At 49.0% G+C, this 19,689-nt stretch overlaps 1 protein-coding gene across 3 annotated transcripts in view; it reads right to left on the reverse strand.

Moving 5' to 3' along the window:
• LOC120922819 overlaps positions 1 to 19,689 on the reverse strand; it is a 30,078-nt gene that overhangs the window by 8,937 nt on the left and 1,452 nt on the right. For all 3 annotated transcript variants that reach the window (XM_040334824.1, XM_040334823.1, XM_040334822.1), the window contains exons 2-6: positions 18,680 to 18,719; positions 18,166 to 18,204; positions 7,638 to 7,679; positions 5,584 to 5,649; positions 3,504 to 3,563 (exon numbers count right to left, since the gene is read on the reverse strand). In XM_040334824.1, coding sequence (XP_040190758.1) covers positions 3,504 to 3,563; positions 5,584 to 5,649; positions 7,638 to 7,679; positions 18,166 to 18,204; positions 18,680 to 18,719 — 247 coding nt within the window. The remainder of the gene's footprint in view (positions 1 to 3,503; positions 3,564 to 5,583; positions 5,650 to 7,637; positions 7,680 to 18,165; positions 18,205 to 18,679; positions 18,720 to 19,689) is intronic.

Raw genomic sequence — 19,689 nt, forward strand, 5'->3', positions numbered from 1 at the left:
GAAGGCATCGAAACTAAATATAAAAATAAATAAAATATATTTCATATTGTATGTATGTGTGTGTGTGTGTGTGTGTGTATATATATATATATATATATATATATATATATATATATATATATATATATATACACACACACACACACACACACACACACACACACACACACACACACACACACACACACACACACACACACACACATATATATTAAAATTATAAATTGAAAACTTAGGACTTATTAAAATTATAAATTATAATAATTAAAAATATTATTTTAATATATTCGTAAGCATCCGAATTGCTATGCTTCCGAGTTTTACGAAATTTTGTTGACGAATTTTGGATCCAAATTTTTTACTGAACGGGTCGAATGTTTGTTAACTTTTTGTAACAATTACGAACATTCGTTATGATGACTAAGCAAACCCAGGAAGTCAGCCCAGCACAGGGATGGTGGGAGCCCCTCATAAGGAGTCGACGACTGCCATTGAATACGAATTCTCATCGAATGTTCATTAACTTTATTTTGAGGGGCTCCCACCATCCCTGTAATGTGCTCATTATGAGGGGCTCCCGCCATCCCTGTGCTGTGCTCATTATGAGGGGCTCCCACCATCCCTGTGCTGTGCTCATTATGAGGGGCTCCCACCATCCCTGTAATGTGCTCATTATGAGGGGCTCCCGCCATCCCTGTGCTGTGCTCATTATGAGGGGCTCCCACCATCCCTGTGCTGTGCTCATTATGAGGGGCTCCCACCATCCCTGTGCTGTGCTCATTATGAGGGGCTCCCACCATCCCTGTGCTGTGCTCATTATGAGGGGCCCCCACCTTCCCTGTGCTGTGCTCATTATGAGGGGCCCCCACCTTCCCTGTGCTGTGCTCATTATGAGGGGCTCCCACCATCCCTGTGCTGTGCTCATTATGAGGGGCTCCCACCATCCCTGTACTGTGCTCATTATGAGGGGCTCCCACCATCCCTGTACTGTGCTCATTATGAGGGGCTCCCACTATCCCTGTACTGTGCTCATTATGAGGGGCCCCCACCTTCCCTGTGCTGTGCTCATTATGAGGGGCTCCCACCATCCCTGTACTGTGCTCATTATGAGGGGCTCCCACCATCCCTGTGCTGTGCTCATTATGAGGAGCTCCCACCATCCCTGTGCTGTGCTCATTATGAGGGGCTCCCACCATCCCTGTACTGTGCTCATTATGAGGAGCTCCCACCATCCCTGTGCTGTGCTTATCATGAGGGGCTCCCACCATCCCTGTGCTGTGCTCATTATGAGGGGCTCCCACCATCCCTGTGCTGTGCTCATTATGAGGAGCTCCCACCATCCCTGTGCTGTGCTCATTATGAGGAGCTCCCACCATCCCTGTGCTCATTATGAGGGGCTCCCACCATCCCTGTGCTGTGCCGAGTTCCTGCCGGGTTTGTTTGTAGCCCGTTAGTTCGTAATTCGTGTCCGAAATTCAATTCGGATTCGTAAGAAATGCGAATTTTCTTAAACTTTTCGCAACAATTGCGAACATTCGTTATGATGAATTTTTAAACGCAAACCCAGGAAGTCGGCAGCGCTGCGAAGCAAATTTGTTCCCGGCGCCCCGTGTCTAGCGGACGTGTGTATAAAATGCTTTATCATTGGCTGTTGTCCCGCCCGGTGTAAACGGATTTTATACGGTATAAATAAAAAATGGCCCGCGGTGGGGGGGAGGGGCGGACATATTCTGCAGTCGTCGGATGGTTTGCTGTGAATAGAAATATTTCCATTGTTGTGATAACAGAGGCGGATTGTCTCTCCCGGTACAATGGGCTCTATTATGGGATGTCTGCAATGCAAACATTGATGCGACCCGAGAATAGAAATGAAACGTATTGCAGATTCGCAGTCCTCGGGAGTGGTGGTTGCGTTTTTTTTTATATATTTTTTTCCCCCTGGTGATACTGACAGTAACTCGCATCCTGTGCTAAGGTGACAACCAGTGGCGGCTGGTGCTCAACATTTTTGGGGGGCCGCAAAAGTAAAAAAAGAAAAAAATTGCAGCCTCACTCTGCCCATCAAATGCAGCCACTGTGCCATCAATTCACACCACTGTGCCATGCCATCAAATGCAGTCACTATGCCATCAAATGCAGCCGCTGTGCCATGCCATCAAACGCAGCCGCTGTGCCATGCCATCAAACGCAGCCGCTGTGCCATGCCATCAAACGCAGCCGCTGTGCCATGCCATCAAACGCAGTCGCTGTGCCATGCCATCAAACACAGCCACTGTGCCATCAATTGTCACCACTGTGCCATGCCATCAAATGCAGTCACTATGTCATCAATTCGCACCCCTGTGCCATGCCATCAAACGCAGCCGCTGTGTCATGCCATCAAACGCAGTCGCTGTGCCATGCCATCAAACACAGCCACTGTGCCATCAATTATCACCACTGTGCCATGCCATCAAATGCAGTCACTGTGCCATCAAACGCAGCCGCTGTGCCATGCCATCAAACGCAGCCGCTGTGCCATGCCATCAAACGCAGCCGCTGTGCCATGCCATCAAACGCAGCCGCTGTGCCATCAATTGTCACCACTGTGCCATGCCATCAAACGCAGCCACTGTGCCCCTCAATTGTCGCCACTGTGCCAATTGTCACCACTATGCCCCTCAATTGTCGCCACTGTGCCCTTTAGTTGTCGCACTGTGCCCATTGATGTCACTACTGTGCCCATTGATGCCACTGTGCCCTTTAATTGTTGTTACTGTGCCCTTTGTCGCCTCTGTGCCCTGTAAAATGCACTTACCTTTCTCCTTCAACGTCCCTCGATGTCTTCTTCTCCCGCCTTGGTGACGCTTCAGCCAATCAGGTTACCGATAACCAGAATCGGGGAACCTGATTGGCTGAGACGGCCGTCCATCTTATCCAAGGAACGCACCCCCCGTACGTTCCGAGGATAAGCTTCCCGGGAGACGAGGGCTGTACTCGGAAAGCCGGTGGCTCTGATAGGCACTTCCGCACATCCAACCACCATTCAGGTGGTCGGCGCTCAACATCCGGCCACCTGAATAGACCAGCGGCAGCTGGCAACAATAACATACATTCATGCAATGCAATGAATGTATGTTATTTTCAGTGGCGGTGCCGAGCCAGAGGGGGCGAACCGCCGCTGGTGACAACGCTCTGTCCTGTATCAATTCTCTGTAATCCCTGAGAGATGGTTGTGTGTGAGAATCCCAGAAATACTCGGAGCGGCCCGTCTGCCACCAACAACCACGATACGTTCAAAGTCACTTCAATCCCCTTTCTTCCCCCCCAGTCTGATGCTCGGTTTGAACTTCCCCAAGTTGTCTTCACCACGACTAGATGCCGAAATGCATTAAGTTGCTGCCATGTGATTGGCTGATTTAGCATTTTGCGTTATCAATCAATTGAACAGGTGTACCTAATAAAGTGGGCGGTGAATGTAGATGCCAAAAATATATATAATACAGTCACCCAATTGGTCTCACCGGTTGTTGCATTGTTGGCCTCGGTTGTATTCAGGACCTGCTCGACTGCTGTGTGATCATCTAAAAAGACAATAAATAATCCAAATCCCTTATTTATATAAATGACACAATCTGGTCATATTTAGGTGTTCTGTGGGGGCTCCACCCAAAAAACAACGAATGGTCACCCATGACCTAGATCTGCAGAGACCAAGACTGTGATTTCCCCCCCCCCCCCCTCCAAGAGACTGTCGGGAGGCAATGATTCCCCCCCCCTATAGGAGACTGTCGGGAGGCAATGATTCCCACCCCCCCCCCCCCCCGGAGATGGTCAGGAGACCGCGATTCCCCCCCAGGAGACTGTCAGTAGGCCATGATCTCCCCCCCCCCCCCCGGAGATGGTCAGGAGGCCGCGATTCCCCCCCAGGAGACTGTCAGTAGGCCATGATCCCCCCCCCCCGGAGATGGTCAGGAGACCGCGATTTCCCTGACCCCCCCCCCAAGGAGACTGTCGGGAGGCCATGATTCCCTCCCCCTCCCCGGAGATGGTCAGGAGGCCGTGATTTCCCCCCCCCCCAGGAGACTGTAGGGAGGCCATGATTTCTCTTCCCCCCCCCCTCTAGGAGATTGTTGGGAGACCATGATCCCTCCCCCGCCCGGAGATGGTCAGGAGGCCGCGATTCCCCCCCCCCCCCAAGGAGACTGTCGGGAGGCCATGATTCCCTCCCCCTCCCCGGAGATGGTCAGGAGGCCGTGATTCCCCCCCCCCCAGGAGACTGTAGGGAGGCCATGATTTCTCTCCCCCCCCCCTCCAGGAGATTGTTGGGAGACCATGATCCCTCCCCCGCCCGGAGATGGTCAGGAGGCCGCGATTCCCCCCCCCCCCCCCCCCCAGGAGACTGTCGGGAGGCAGCGATTTTCCTCCCTCCCCACCCCCCCAGAGACTGTCGGAAGGCAATGATTTCTCCCCCCCCCCTCCAGGAGACTTGTCAGTAGGCTATGATTTCCCCCCCCCCCCAGAGATGGTCAGGAGACCGCAATTTCCCTCCCCCCCAGGAGACTGTCGGGAGGCCATGATTCCCTCCCCCCCTGGAGATGGTCAGGAGGCCATGATTCCCCCCCCCCAGGAGACTGTAGGGAGGCCATGATTTCTCCCCCCCCCCCTCCAGGAGATTGTTGGGAGGCCATGATCCCTCCCCCGCCCGGAGATGGTCAGGAGGCAGCGATTTCCCCCCCCCCCCCCAGAGACTGTTGGGAGGCAGCGATTTTCCTCCCTCCCCATCCCCCAGAGACTGTCGGGAGGCAATGATTTCTCCCGCCCCCCCTCCAGGAGACTGTCGGGAGGCAATGATTTCTCCCCCCCCCCCCCTCCAGGAGACTTGTTAGTAGGCCATGATTCCCTCCCCCCCCCAACCCGGAGATGGTCAGGAGGCCACGATTTCCTGCCCCCACCAGTAGACTGTCGGTAGGCCACTGTTCCCCCTCCCCCCCCCCAAAGATGGTTGGGAGCCCGCAATCCCCCCCCCCAGGAGACTGTAGGGAGGCTGAGATTTCCCCATCCCAGGAGACTTTCGGAAGGCTGCTATATTCCCCCCCTTTAGGAGACGGTCGGGAGGCGGCAAGTCCACCCATCCAGGAGAGGATCGTGAGGCTGTAATCTGCCCCCCCCCCCCCATGGGAGACGGTTGGCCATGGGAGAGCAGAACATGGTATTCCCGTGAGGAGATCTCAACACTGCCAGACATGGATGGGCAGTTTTGTGCAGGTTGTTTTAGAAAAGGGGTCTCCTAACTGTCCAAACAAAGGGCCAGTATAACGTCCCTCAGACTTTGAAGGGGTCGGACAGAGGCCAGTGGGAGTAGAAAATGTCCTGGTGTCAGTGGGAGGAATTGTGCCCCATCGTTTGCCTCAGTGGAAGGACATATGCCCAATTGTTGGTGTCATTGGGAGGAATAGTGCCAAATTGTTGGTGTCATTGGATGGAATAGTGCCCCAAGGGCAGGATAAAAGAAAGTAAAGGGCTACATCTGGCCCCCGGGCCGTAGTTTGGAGATCGCTGTTGTAGACCATAAAGTGTCCCAGCAGTTTCCAATCAACTCACCAATCATGATATCCTGCACAGCCGTGGTCGAGACATGCACCCCCTCTTCTGTAGCCTGGTCCGCCTCTGACAGAGGAGAGAAAAAAATGTACAGCGATGTTGTTAGCAGGAAATAATAAAAACGGTTGCATTAATGAAACTTTTTTTTTTTTTTAAAACTACCATGCGGGAGTGAGGGGTTGCTAGGGCCAATTAGGGGCTTCTCACAGAGGCGGCATTATTTTTTTTAATGATGAGATATCCTCGTTCCTGGTCGGTAACCCAAAGTATAAAACCAAAGAATCGCCTCTGCTCGGGTCCTATTGAGAATACTTTCCTTCACTTCCTGTCCAAAAGTCAACACAGGAAGTAAGAAAAATTCTCCCCACCAGAACAAGCGTGCTCATGGAAGGATTCCCCATCACCTCCCTGTGCAGGTGACACCTGTAAAGATTTGGGTCGCCCATCACTTTGACAAAAAACAGAAATACCAACAACATTGCCAGGGGCGTAGATAATGGGAGGGATATGGGGGTTCAAAACTCCCCTAGAGCATCCTGGCTGGCACCCGCTTGAAGGTACTGGAGTCGTATAGCCTGGGCATCCCCCTTAAGGGTGCTGTTCTGTCAGCAGCAAGGGGCGGATCTTCCCATATGTTCTACACAGGATTACACAAGTCCCGCAAGTTTGACCGCGCGCAACCATGTGTTCTATGGGCAGCTGTGATTAGCGCCGCGGCTTCCCGGGCTTAAAAATATAACTGTTATTACTTTGTACATGGTGTCCTACATCCATGTGCGTGAGGCCTTTGGGTATTAAGACTGAAACCCTCCCCCTCCCCTCCAGGATTTTTTTTTTTGGGGGGGTTCTAGATCATTTTTGGGTCTTAACCTAGAGAATAAAATGGCGGTCGTTGCAATACTTTTTGTCACACCGTATTTGTGCAGCGGTCTTACAAGCGCACTTTTTTTTTATAAAAAAAATAAGACAACAGTAAAGTTAGCCCAATTTTTCTTATATTGCTAAAGATAATGTTACGCCGAGCAAATTGATACCCAACACGTCACGCTTCAAAATTGCGTCCGCTCGTGGAATGGCGTTAAACTTTTACCCTTAAAAATCTCCATAGGCGACGTTTTAAAAAAAATTCTGCAGGTTGCATGTTTTCAGTTGCAGAGGAGGTCTAGGGCTAGAATTATTGCACACGCTCTAATGGTCGTGGCGATTTTTTTAATAGTGACTGCCACATTATGGCGGCCACATCGGACACTTTTGGCGCTATTTTGGGACCATTCACATTTATACAGCGATCAGTGCTATAAAAATGCACTGATTACTGTGTAAATGGGAGTGAAGGGGTTAACCACTAGGGGGCTAGGTGTGTCCTAGGGAGTGATTCTAACTGTTAAAGGGCGTGGCTTGCTGTGACACGACACGGATCACTGCTCCCGATGACGGGGAGCAGACGATCAGTGTCCTGTCACTAGGCAGGACAGGGAGATGCTTGTTTACACGCGATCGCGGGACACCGGCGGACATCGAGTCTCGCGGGCACGGAGCTAGTGACGGGCACGTGCGCGCCCACACGGCAGCAAATTTAATCTGACGTACAGTATATTTACGTCAATTTTTGCCTATCCGTTCCATTCTGCCGACGTATATGTACAGGATGCGGGCCTTAACATAGATCAAACTGTTTTTTTTACATCTATTAGACATGTGCAATTTGTTTAGTTCCGAATTAGTTTTTTAAGGAATTTTGACAAATTAGTTCATTCCAAAATTTCCAAATTTTTTAATTTCCGAAATATCTAATTTCCGAATTTTGCAAATTCGGAAAATTCGGAATTTCAGAAATTAGGAAATGTAAAAAAATGTAAATTGAAAATTTCGAAAATCTGAAATTCGAAAATGGGAAATTTAAAAAAATTGGATTTTCGAATTTCCCAAATTTTCAACCTTTATGAATTTACCGAATTTACAAAAAAGGCAAAAAAAAACTTTTTTTTTGGCAATGCGCATGTCTAACATCTATTGGTAGTCTGCCTCTATTTATCATCCCTGTGTTGTCTTACCTGGTTCATTGCTAGCAGAAGTGGTGAAGACTTCAGGAGATGCTGCATAAAATAGAAACAAAATAATTACTTGTATCCTTGGCGACGTGTCCATAAGGAGACATACTGTGAGACCTGATGGGGAAGGGGCAACATTCTTAATATTGAATATATAGAAAGCAATGTACAGGCATGGCCAGGGGCGGACTGACAACTCATGGGGCCCCCGGGCAATAGAAGATTATGGGGCCCCTGGGCTTACAGATGGCCACCATGCCAGGAGGTAGTGCAGAGGCGGGGCAGCTAAAATCTCTGGATTTTCACATCAAAAGCATGTCGGTTTCGGACAAATCAGGGACAGATGTAAAAAAAAACATAGATTTTTACATGCTGTCCCTGGTTTTACTGAGCCTGGCAACCCTGATGGGGCCCCCTAGTGGCATGGGGCTCTCGGGCATTGCCCGAGTGACTCAATGGTCAGTCCGCCCCTGGGCATGGCCCCACCCCTATGTGCACACACAATGGCGGGTCCTCCATGACCTGTAATGAGGACCAGTCATTTCCATATGGGTGGCACCTATTTTCACCAGGTCGGGAAATGTATAGGAAGCTAGCTGAGCGGGTTTTGGGCGAGACCAGCTGGTAAAAAGGGAAGCGATTATCGCCATCTTGTGGTGCCCGCTCTTCTATGCTTGGGCCAGGGGGTAGTGATTTGTCGCTGTAAGTTTTCTTTAAGCACAAAATGCTCCACTGAGAATTTGCCAACTTGATTTACCCAACCTGATGGTGTGTATACATAATGTGTATCCTGTTGGGGAGTATTCTCATCCTGTACCGGAGGCACAACGGAAAGGTTCATAGTTGGTAAGGCTGAATTAAGACACTGGTCTATCCGGTTCAACCTGTTGGGGTGATTTACTAAAACTGAAGAGTGCAAAATTTTGTTGCAGGTCTACACAGAAACCAATCGGCTTCCAGGTTTCTTTTGTCAAAACTCAACTGAACAAACTTAGAGGAACTGCGGCCGACCTCCCCATTTTTTTTTCCCCCCTTCTTACCTGATGGTGGTATCTGGATATTTTCGGATACTCAACCAGTGGATCCAGAGTTGGCCTGCTGAGATTATCTCATGCCCAACCACAGCTCCGTCCCGCGCCACCATGTTTTCTCTGACGTCATCGAGAGGCCCGCCGGCTCTTTCCGGATTCAGTGGGTGGGCCTCTGGATGAAGCACCGATAGACCCACCCCCTCCTGTTCATCGATGAAATCCTATTTTTCCTATGATATGTGATGTACATATTCTGGGAGGCACAGCAGGCAGTGTGCGCGTCATTCACCTAAGGGAAAACGTCCGGGGGGCGGACTTACCGTAAACCATGGGTCTTCAAACTACGGCCCTCCAGTTGTTCAGGAACTACATTTCCCATCATGCCTAGTCATGTCTGTGAATGTCAGTGTGTTACAATGCCTCATGGGATGTGTAGTTCTACAACAGCTGTAGGGCCGTAGTTTGAGGATCCCTGCCGTAAACACTCGGGTATAAGCCAAGTTTTTCAGCACAAATGCCCCCCTCGGCATATACTCAAGTCACTTTTTTGCGCCTGATCTCCCGGACTTTGGGGACCCGGTAACTTGGCACACATGTAGCCCCACTCTTCCTCTATAAGTGTGCAAAGTTTGTTGTCCGGGGGACCTATGGCCAGGGAGCACCGATTTTTCAAAGCAGGGCACTTCTTCCATAGACTCCCATGTTAAACTGTAATTTCTCCGGTGAATTTGGGGACCCGGTACCAGCTGGTCGTAGGTATCCTGGACACGGAACTTGGCACACTTTTTGCATCTGATATTTGAGGACGCGGTACCGGCCGGTTGTAGGGACCCTGGACCCGAAATTCGGCACACATGTAGCCCTATTTTTCCTCTACAAGTGTGCAAAGTTTGTTGTCTGGGGTACCTACGGCTGGGGAGCACCGATTTTTCAAACCCGGGCACCCCTTCCATAGACTCCAATGTTAAACGTCAGTCTAGTCATTTGCACAGTGAGGTTGTACATGGATACAGTGAGGCACAGTGAGGCATGCAGATGGACACCCTAGGCTTATACTCGAGTCAATACGTTTTCCCATTTTCTTTTGTGGTAAAATTAGGTGCCTCGGCTTATATTCGGGTCGGCTTATACTCGAGTATATACGGTAACTTAAAAGAAACCAATGTCCTATTCCAGCAGTTCTTCACGGATATGGAAATTATTAGCCACAGTAGGTTAATTAGGCAAGAACAGTTCTTCATAAATCTATGTTGGTTACTATTAATGATGCAATTTTCACCAGCAAATTCTTGGATAGGGTCTCGTATCGCACCCTCTTATCGTTTACATACTATTGATGTTAGGCTGACTGGTCTGTATTTCCCAGGTATATGCTGTATCTTGGGCCCTTTTTTTTGAATAACGTCCGGGGGGGGGTGGACTTTATTAAAAAGAAAAAAGAAACCGATGTCCTATTCCAGCAGAGGAAAGGAGGAGGGAGGGGTGGAGACTGAGGCGGGATCGTCGTCGGGAGGGTGAAGATCCACAGCTGCATCAGACTTTGCACTCTCCAGTTTTAGTAAATTAAACTCCGGTGACTAATGATTTTCATATTCGTGTATGTTGTGTTCACTAAGAAACACATCTGAAATTTTTTTTTGAACATATCTATACTTCCCACGTCCACCAACTGTGGAAGGGGGCTCCACATCCGTACTGCTCTAACAGTAAAGAACCTTTTACACAGTTTTAGGATTGAACTTTTTGTAATCATTCCTCATAACGGAGGTCCTCCAGCCCCCTTATTAGCTTTGTTGCCCTTCTCTGTGCTCTCTCGCCAGTTCCAAGCAGGGCCACCATCAGGGGGTACAGGCAGTACACCTGTAAGGGGCCTGGAGGGCAACCCCCTTAAAAATATATATATATTTTTAGGGGTCCAGAGGCCCCCAGGGCCCTGGATGGCAACCCCCCCTTTTTTATAAAAACATTTACATTTTTATTTTTAATATATATATATATATATATATATATATATATATATATATATATATATATATATAAATAATTTTTTTTTTTTTTATTAAAGGGCTCAGAGGGCCCCATGTGGAAACCCCCCTTTTTTATTTTTTTTTATAAATGTTTATTTTTTTATTAAAGGCCCAGAGGTCCCCAGGGCCCCGGATGGCAGCCCCCCCTTTTTTTATGTATTTTTTTTTTATAAATGTTTATTTTTTTTATATATTATTTTTTTTTTTAATTAAAGGGCCCAGGGGTTTCTTTTTTCTTTTTATTAAAGGGCCCAGAGGTCCCCAGGGCCCCGGATGGCTACCCCCCTTTTTTAATAATTGATTTTATATATATATATATATATATATATATATATTTTTTTTTTTTTTTTTATTTTATTATTTCAGACGGCAGCACCCCCCCCCGGTTCTCTGCTCCAGGGGGCCCATGAAGCTGTGTAAGGGGCCCCAAAATTCCTGAGTACTGGACCAGAACTCAAGATAAGGCCAAGCCAGAGTCTTGTAAAGTGGTAGAATTCTAGTTTAATCTCTTGAAGATCTTTTTATTGCATGCTAATAGTCTGCTGGTCCTGCTTACTACAGCTTGGCATTGCATGCTATTGCCGAGTCTCTGATCCTTTGCCACCCTCGATTTTTTTTTTCCATAGCGAGTAGCTTGCGTTCATATTTTTAGCTTCCAAGTGCATTACTTTCCTTTTACATTTTTCAATATTAAACCTTATCTGTCATGTAGCCCACCACTCTATTTTATTGAGGTTTTCCTGTAAAGTCGCCATATCCTGTTGTAGTTATCGTCCAGCTTAGCTTTGTATCCTCAGCAAACAACAAGATTGAGCTATTTAATTCAACCTCTTTATCATTTAAGAAGTTGACCATGGGCCCTCCTCTATCCAAATTACAGCTCGCCTCGGCATTGAATGTTAACAGGTTGGTCTGGCAAGAACAGTTCTTCATAAATCTATGTTGGTTATTGTTTACATACTATTGGTGTTAGGCTGACTGGTCTGTATTTCCCAGGTATATACTGTATCTTGGGCCCTTCTTTTGTTTTTTTAATACTGGCACCACATTTGATTTTTGCCGATCGGCTGCTACTATGCCAGTCATTATGTTGTCTTTAAAAATTGGAAGTAACGGCCTGGGTCTGGCTATAACATTGCTAAGTTCTTTGAGAACTCTTGGGTGTAAGCCATGCAGATTATTTTTTCACACTAAGTTTTTCTAGTCCTTCCACCTTTCTTCCCTTTTTTTTTTTTGTAACCTAGACAAATTATGTATTTTATACAGTTGCCTTCTCCCTGTCCCTTGTGACCAGCTTCCCCTGGTCGTCTAGTATGAGGCCAATATGTTCCGACATCGACTTTTTACTAAAAAAAAAATGGAGAATTTGCGTTTTAGAAAAAAGAGATTTTTAATACAGCTTACCTGTAAAATCTTTTTCTTGGAGTACATCACGGGACACAGAGCGGCATTCATTACTATATGGGTTATATGGAGTACCTTCAGGTGTAGACACTGGCAATCTCAAACAGGAAATGCCCCTCCCTATATAACCCCCTCCCATAGGAGGAGTACCTCAGTTTTGTAGCAAGCAGTATGCCTCCCAAAATGGTCCTCAAAAAAGAGGGGTGGGAGCTCTGTGTCCCGTGATGTACTCCAAGAAAAAGATTTTACAGGTAAGCTGTATTAAAAATCTCTTTTTCTTTATCGTACATCACGGGACACAGAGCGGCATTCATTACTATATGGGATGTCCCAAAGCAATGCTTACAATGAGGGGAGGGAGAACATCTCCAAGACAAAAGGATTTAATTTAGAGATATACTCAAATCATAATAAATCCAACTTAGTTGAGAAAAATAATTTTTAAATTTTAAATTTAACTCAAAAAAGAGGAGCCCCCGGAATCCGAGGGTCTCAAACTGCAGCCTGCAGCACTGCCTGCCCGAAGGCAGTATCAGTATTCCTTCTTACGTCCAACTTGTAGAATTTTGTAAACGTGTGGACAGAAGACCAGGTTGCCGCCTTGCAAACTTGAGCCATAGAGATCTGGTGGTGTGCTGCCCAGGAGGCGCCCATGGCTCTAGTAGAATGAGCCTTTAATGATACTGGAGGAGGCAACCCTTTCAAGCCGTAGGCCTGAGTGATTAATTGCTTAATCCACCTAGAAATGGTGGACTTTGCAGCTGCCTGCCCCTTCTTGGGCCCATCCGGTAGAATGAACAGCACATGTTTTCCGGATCTTCTTTGTAGCTTTAAGATAGGCCTTCATGGCCCTGACAATATCCAAGGTATGCAGCAACCCTTCCTTTCTGGAAGTAGGTTTAGGGAAGAAGGATGGTAATACCAAATCCTGGTTCAAATGAAAACTGGATATGACCTTCGGTAGGAAGGAAGGATGAGGGCGGAGAACGACCCTGTCCTTATGAAAAACAAGATATGGTTCCTTACAGGATAAGGCCGCCAGCTCCGAAACTCTTCTTGCGGAAACTATGGCAACCAAAAATACTAACTTCCTTGTCAGTAGAACCAAAGGAATATCAGCCAACGGCTCAAACGGTTGTTTCTGTAAACTTGACAGAACAAGATTTAAATCCCACGGACAAAGCGGGGATTTAACTGGAGGTCTAATACGTAAGACCCCTTGAAGGAAGGTCTTAACCAGCGAGTGGGTGGCCAGCGGCCGCTGAAACCACACTGACAGAGCAGAAATCTGTCCTTTGATTGTGCTTAATGCCAATCCTTTATCCACTCCTAGCTGGAGAAAACTTAATACTCTATCGATGGTAAATTTGCGAGAAAGCCATCGCTTGGACTCACACCAGCCTACATAGGCCTTCCAGACCCTGTAATAAATCACCCTAGAGACCGGTTTCCTGGCTCTGATTAGGGTAGAGATTACTTTCTGAGACAGACCTCTACCCCTGAGAATCAGGGATTCAGCTTCCAGGCCGTCAAATTTAGATGCCGTAAGGCAGGGTGGAGGATCGGACCTTGCGATAGCAGGTCTGGCCGTAGAGGAAGAGTCCAAGGGTCTCCCACTACCATCCTTAAGATTAGTGAGTACCATGCCCTTCTGGGCCATGCTGGAGCTACCAGGATGACTGGTATGTGCTCCACCCGGATCCTGCGCAGCAGGCGGGGTAGTAACTGGAGCGGGGGAAACGCATAAAGAAGTTTGAACTGATGCCAAGGGCAAACCAACGCATCGGTTCCGCAGGCCATCGGATCCCTTGAGCGGGATATGAACCTGTCTAGTTTCTTGTTGAGTCTCGATGCCATGATATCCACGTCCGGCACTCCCCATCTTTGGCAGAGTGCTTGAAAGACTTGTGGATGCAGAGACCATTCCCCCGGCCATAGAGTCTGGCGGCTTAAGAAGTCCGCCTGAAAGTTGTCCACTCCTGGAATGAATATTGCCGATATGCAGGGCACATGAGCCTCTGCCCATAGGAGAATCAAGCTCACCTCTCTCTGAGCGGCTTGACTCCTGGTTCCCCCTTGGTGATTTATGTATGCCACGGCCGTGGCATTGTCTGATTGAATTCTCACCGGGAACCCCTGCAATTTTGACGTCCAAGCCCTGAGGGCTAGTCGAGCAGCTCTGAGCTCCAAGATGTTGATGGGCAACTGCTTCTCTGGCTTTGCCCAAGTACCTTGGCGAGTGCAACCATCCAAAATTGCTCCCCAGCCCGTCAGGCTGGCGTCTGTGGTCACTATCTTTCAAGCCACTGGCTGAAAGACTTCCCTTTCAGTAGATTCTGAGGGTCTAACCACCAACACAGACTTTGTCGGACTCTTGATGAGAGCGGCAACGGGATATCCAAGGCCTGTGGCCTTCTGCTCCATGCTGACAGGATGGCTGCCTGTAGGATGCGAGTGTGGCTCTGGGCGTATGGTACCGCCTCGAATGTGGCCACCATCTTGCCTAGTAACCTCATACATAGGCGAATAGTCGGTTCTTTCTTGCTTAGAACCAGTAGGATTAATTCCTTGATGGCTTTTACCTTCCTCAGAGGTAGGAACACTCCTTGTTGTTCTGTGTCTAATCTCATGCCGAGATATTCCAACTGCCTTGTGGGCTGGAAAGCTGACTTTTCTCGATTTAGGACCCAGCCGAACCTCTCGAGGTATTGGACCGTGAGGGCCACTGCTCGCTCCAAGCCGGGAGACGAGTGGTCTATGACTAGGAGGTCGTCCAGGTATGCTAGGATCGTGACCCCTTGGATCCTTAGCTTGGCTAGGATCGGAGCTAGGACCTTCGTGAACACCCGGGGGGCCGTAGCCAACCCGAAGGGAAGCGCCACGAATTGGAAGTGACGCGAAGCCACCATGAAGCGTAGATATCTTTGATGTGGCTGATAAATTGGAACATGAAGGTAGGCATCCTTTATGTCTATGGACGCCATGAAGTCGTCCTTCTGGAGTGTGGCAGCTGCTGACCGCACGGATTCCATCCGAAATGAGCGGATCTTTAGATATGCATTTACCATCTTTAGGTCCAAAATTGGCCTGACATCTCCATTGGGGATGATGAATAGGTTGGAGTAGAAACCCAGCCCCTGTTCCAGGCTGGCCGGAATCCGAGGCGGATCGTTTGGAATCCTCGACTCCTGGAAATGAGGAGGAGGAAACCTTAGGAAATCTAATTGTAGCCTGTGGCCACGGAAGACCGTACCCACTCGTCGGGAATGCTGGCTTCCCAAATCTCTGAAAAGAGTCGCAGCCTTCCCCCCACCTTCGTGGGTGGGGGCGCCCCTTCATAAGGTTGGCTTGGGGGCTGGTTTTGCTGGTTTGCGAAACCACTGCCTTTTGCCTCTAACAGCCTGTCCTTGTGATTTGCTGTTGAAGCCGAAGTTTGCTTTTGCAGGAGGCCGTCGATACTGCTTGGCATTAGAGGGCCCCTGCCCAGGGGAATACTGTCGTTTAAACGCAGGCCCCTGAACCTTCTTCTTAGTTGGCAAGAGAGTACTCTTGCCGTTTGAAATGGTCTGAATGTATTTATCTAGGTCTTCTCCGAAGAGTCGTCCTCCATGGAAGGGGAACCCTACCAGGAGCTTCTTGCATGGGGGCTCAGCCTCCCAGCTTTTTAACCATAAGAGTCTTCTCATATGGATAAGGGATAACGATAAACGTGACGCTTGCTGGATAGAATCCTTGATTGCGTCTACCGTAAAACATATGGTCTTAGGGACATCCGAAAATTCTTCTGCCTGCTGGGCAGGAATAAGTTTAAGCATCTGCTTAAATTGATCCGATAATGCTTGAGCGACCCCAATCGCAGCCACAGCTGGCTGTACTACTGCCCCTGCAGTAGTGAAGGAGTTCTTAAGTAGTGCTTCCAAGCGCTTATCAACTGGATCCTTGAACACCTGTATGTTTTCTACAGGGCATGTTAACGATTTGTTAACACATGAGATGGCTGCGTCCACTGCAGGAGTAGCCCATCTTTTGGAAAATTTTTCTTCCATAGGATATAGGACAGAGAACTTCTTAGGTGGTAAGAAGATCTTATCTGGCTTGTTCCAATCTTGGAACAAAACTCCCTCTAATAGAGGATGGATCGGAAACACAGCATTGCTTTGAGGCGCCCTCAGTGAACCCAAAGCTGAAACCGTCGATACCTGGAGATCTGGTACTGGCAAGTTGAATGCCCTATGGACCAAGTCCGACAATCCTTGAATCCACCAGCTCTCCCTCAGGGAGACTGCCCCAGACTCCTCTGTATCCGGATCTTCGATCCCTGAACCTACTTGGTCCTTGTCCAAGAGGTCGTCCAATTCCCCTGAGGAAAGGACCTCCTCTTCTGAGGGTCCGCGCTCGGGCGACGGAGATCTATTCCGCTTACTGCCCCGCATAGCTGCGGCTATCATTTTACCCATGCTTTTCTGCATCTCTTTTAAAGAGGTGAGTAATACCTCCTCCGTGACCATCTTAGGGTTGGACTGACCCGCGTCAGCTCCAGCCCCAGATCCCGATGGCCCCAAGGCTCCCTGTGGGGAAAGCAGCGGCATAGCATTGTCCGAGACCTCAGACTCTCTGGGGGAATCCCCACCTCTTGTACCCTTGTTTTTTGATGCCATGGTACAATACCGAGGTACACCTGCTACTTATTGGTACCTGGGACTTATAAATAGTTAAATGCCCAAACACCTGTTTGGGGGATAAAAAATGCTTCCTCTCCCCTAGATGACACTTCTCTTTTTTTTTTTTTTTTTTTTTTTCCAAATCTAGGAAAGAAAAAACATTCTGTCCCCCTGAGTAGTATTGCAAGAAAAACTATGAGATGGAAAAGAAACAGCCTATTCCTAGGCTTGAAAACAGTCTTTCTGAAGACTGCAATATTCTTTCTGGCCACTGTGTGTCCTCGGCGCCCCGTGCTTGCCGTTCTGGTCTTTCCTCCTCAGTTCCAAAGTATTGAATGAGCTATATGGAACAAACAAGGAAGGGCCGCCCCTTCCTTAAGCCACTGACCCGCCCTTCCCCCCCAGCAATCTCAAACAGGAAATGCCCCTCCCGACAGGGGGGGGGTGGGGTTGGGAGGAAGGGACCTCTCTGCTCCAGCAAACTGCAGCCATGAGGAGGTCAGCGTTTTGCCTGCTTTGCAGGCCGTGAGGAGGAAGACTGAATGGAGCATCGCCTGGAGGCTTGCAGGTAAGCACAGCTCTCTGACACACACATATATTTTTATATAACACAGGCCCCACTCAATGCTTTTCCAACACTACAAGGGAGGTCACATCTTATGGGGAATAATACATATAGAGCCATCCTATCTTTATGATATGTGACTAGTTTGCCAGATGCAGTGCATAACTTTAGGCATGTCCCCTGTGACCCCCCAGAAAAAACCTGCTAAGAACCAAGTTCCGCAAGTTTTCCCCTCACTTACCTGCTCCATGCCGCAGGACTTTGCCAAGCAAGAGGCCCAATCTTCCCCCATCTCGGTGGGGATGTCTAGACCTTCAGGCCCTGGGTTCCTATGAAGGATCCACTGTCCTGGGCCCATATAGCACTCTGGCAACAGAAACATTAGGCACCCAAAGGTTTCTAAGTTCTGGGCCCAGGGTCCAGCTCTCTAAAAAGAAAAGCATTATGGGCTATACCCCAAGGGTTTGGGGTCCGGTTACTGACCACTTTAGCGCTGAGGCTTTTTTGGACAGAACCGGTTAGCTCACCTAATCCCAAGGATGTGGAGGCAAGCTAAACCATGACTAACACCTAAGACACTGGCGGAAAAACTGAGGTACTCCTCCTATGGGAGGGGGTTATATAGGGAGGGGCATTTCCTGTTTGAGATTGCCAGTGTCTACACCTGAAGGTACTCCATATAACCCATATAGTAATGAATGCCGCTCTGTGTCCCGTGATGTACGATAAAGAAAAATAAATTTCTCCAGTGGAAAAACAGATGCAATAGGAACCCGAAAGGGATTCTGCTCCTTTTTGCTCTATCCCAAAATGTTTTATTTTTTTAGAATTGTGTTGTCTCACCTGGTTCAGTGGTTGCAGAAGGTGAGGCAGTTGATGAATCTGCAGAGAGATGGAGAGAACACAACGTTTACTGAGCTGTAGGCACCATCATTAGTAGACCATCGGTCTGAAGTATCCTGGCTTCATAGACATTTAAAAAAATAAAAAAATACCTTGGGGACCTCAAGGAGGAAAATGGACCTCCTAAGTGGGGGTGCTTAGGTGGGTGGGTATTGAGAAGAGCTAAATAGTGCTGAAGGTACTGACTCGCTATAGCTTAAGAATTGTAAAGCCATTTCTCCTCTCTTGCCTGCCTCTATCGGGGTCTGTTTTTTTTGTTTTGTTTTTCAATTGAAATATTGGCATGACACAAGGGGCGGAGCTTGCACAGTTGAGTGCCATGGTTTAGATGTGCCTAGGGCAACAATGACAGGGCCCTGGGCAGCTTCCCCTTTTGCCCCGCGTTAAAGACGACCCTGCCTAGGGTAGCACAATGTCTATCTACGGCTCTGCCTCTACCCAGCAAACTGCTTACCTGGTGTCACCGGGAGGACAAGACTGAGGAGAACCAAAATCTGTGAGAAAAAAAGTTACAAATGATTAAAAGTATTTAAAAAAATTAGGTATTTTAAAATTTAAAAAGGAACCGTGCAATGCTTCCCCCACTTCCTCCATGTCAGCCTGGGCCAATCACCCCTGTGGCTTACCTGTCCCCAGCGTCTTCCCATCTTCTCCAACTTCCTTCCGGTCCCTACCCAACATCCTCCCAGCCTCCAGCATCTACTCATTCTCCCCCCCCCCCCTAGCGTCTTCTCAGTCTCTGCCCCCCCAGCATCTTCTCAGTCTCTGCCCCCCCAGCGTCTTCTCAGTCTCTGCCCCTCCAGCGTCTTCTCAGTCTCTGCCCCCCCAGCGTCTTCTCAGTCTCTGCCCCCCCAGCGTCTTCTCAGTCTCTGCCCCCCCAGCGTCTTGTCAGTCTCTGCCCCCCAGCGTCTTCTCAGTCTCTGCCCCCCCAGCGTCTTCTCAGTCTCTGCCCCCCCAGCGTCTTCTCAGTCTCTGCCCCCCCCAGCGTCTTCTCAGTCTCTGCCCCCCCCAGCGTCTTCTCAGTCTCTCCCCCCCCCCAGCATCTTCACAGTCTCTCCCCCCCAGCATCTTCACAGTCTCTCCCCCCCAGCGTCTTCTCAGTCTCCCCCCCCCCCAGTGTCTTCTCAGTCTCCCCCCCCCAGTGTCTTCTCAGTCTCCCCCCCCCCCCCAGTGTCTTCTCAGTCTCCCCCCCCCCAGTGTCTTCTCAGTCTCTCTCCCCCCCCCACAGTGTCTTCTCAGTCTCTCTCCCCCCCAGCGTCTTCTCAGTCTCTCTCCCCCCCAGCGTCTTCTCAGTCTCTCCCCCCCGTCTTCTCAGTCTCCCCTCCCCCAGCATCTTCTCAGTCTCTCCCCCCCAGCTTCTTCTCAGTCTCTCCCCCCCCCCCAGCTTCTTCTCAGTCTCTCCCCCCCGTCTTCTCAGTCTCCCCTCCCCCAGCATCTTCTCAGTCTCTCCCCCCCAGCTTCTTC

This window comes from Rana temporaria, unplaced genomic scaffold, assembly GCF_905171775.1.
Source record: "Rana temporaria unplaced genomic scaffold, aRanTem1.1, whole genome shotgun sequence".
Classification (NCBI taxonomy): Eukaryota; Metazoa; Chordata; class Amphibia; order Anura; family Ranidae; genus Rana; species Rana temporaria.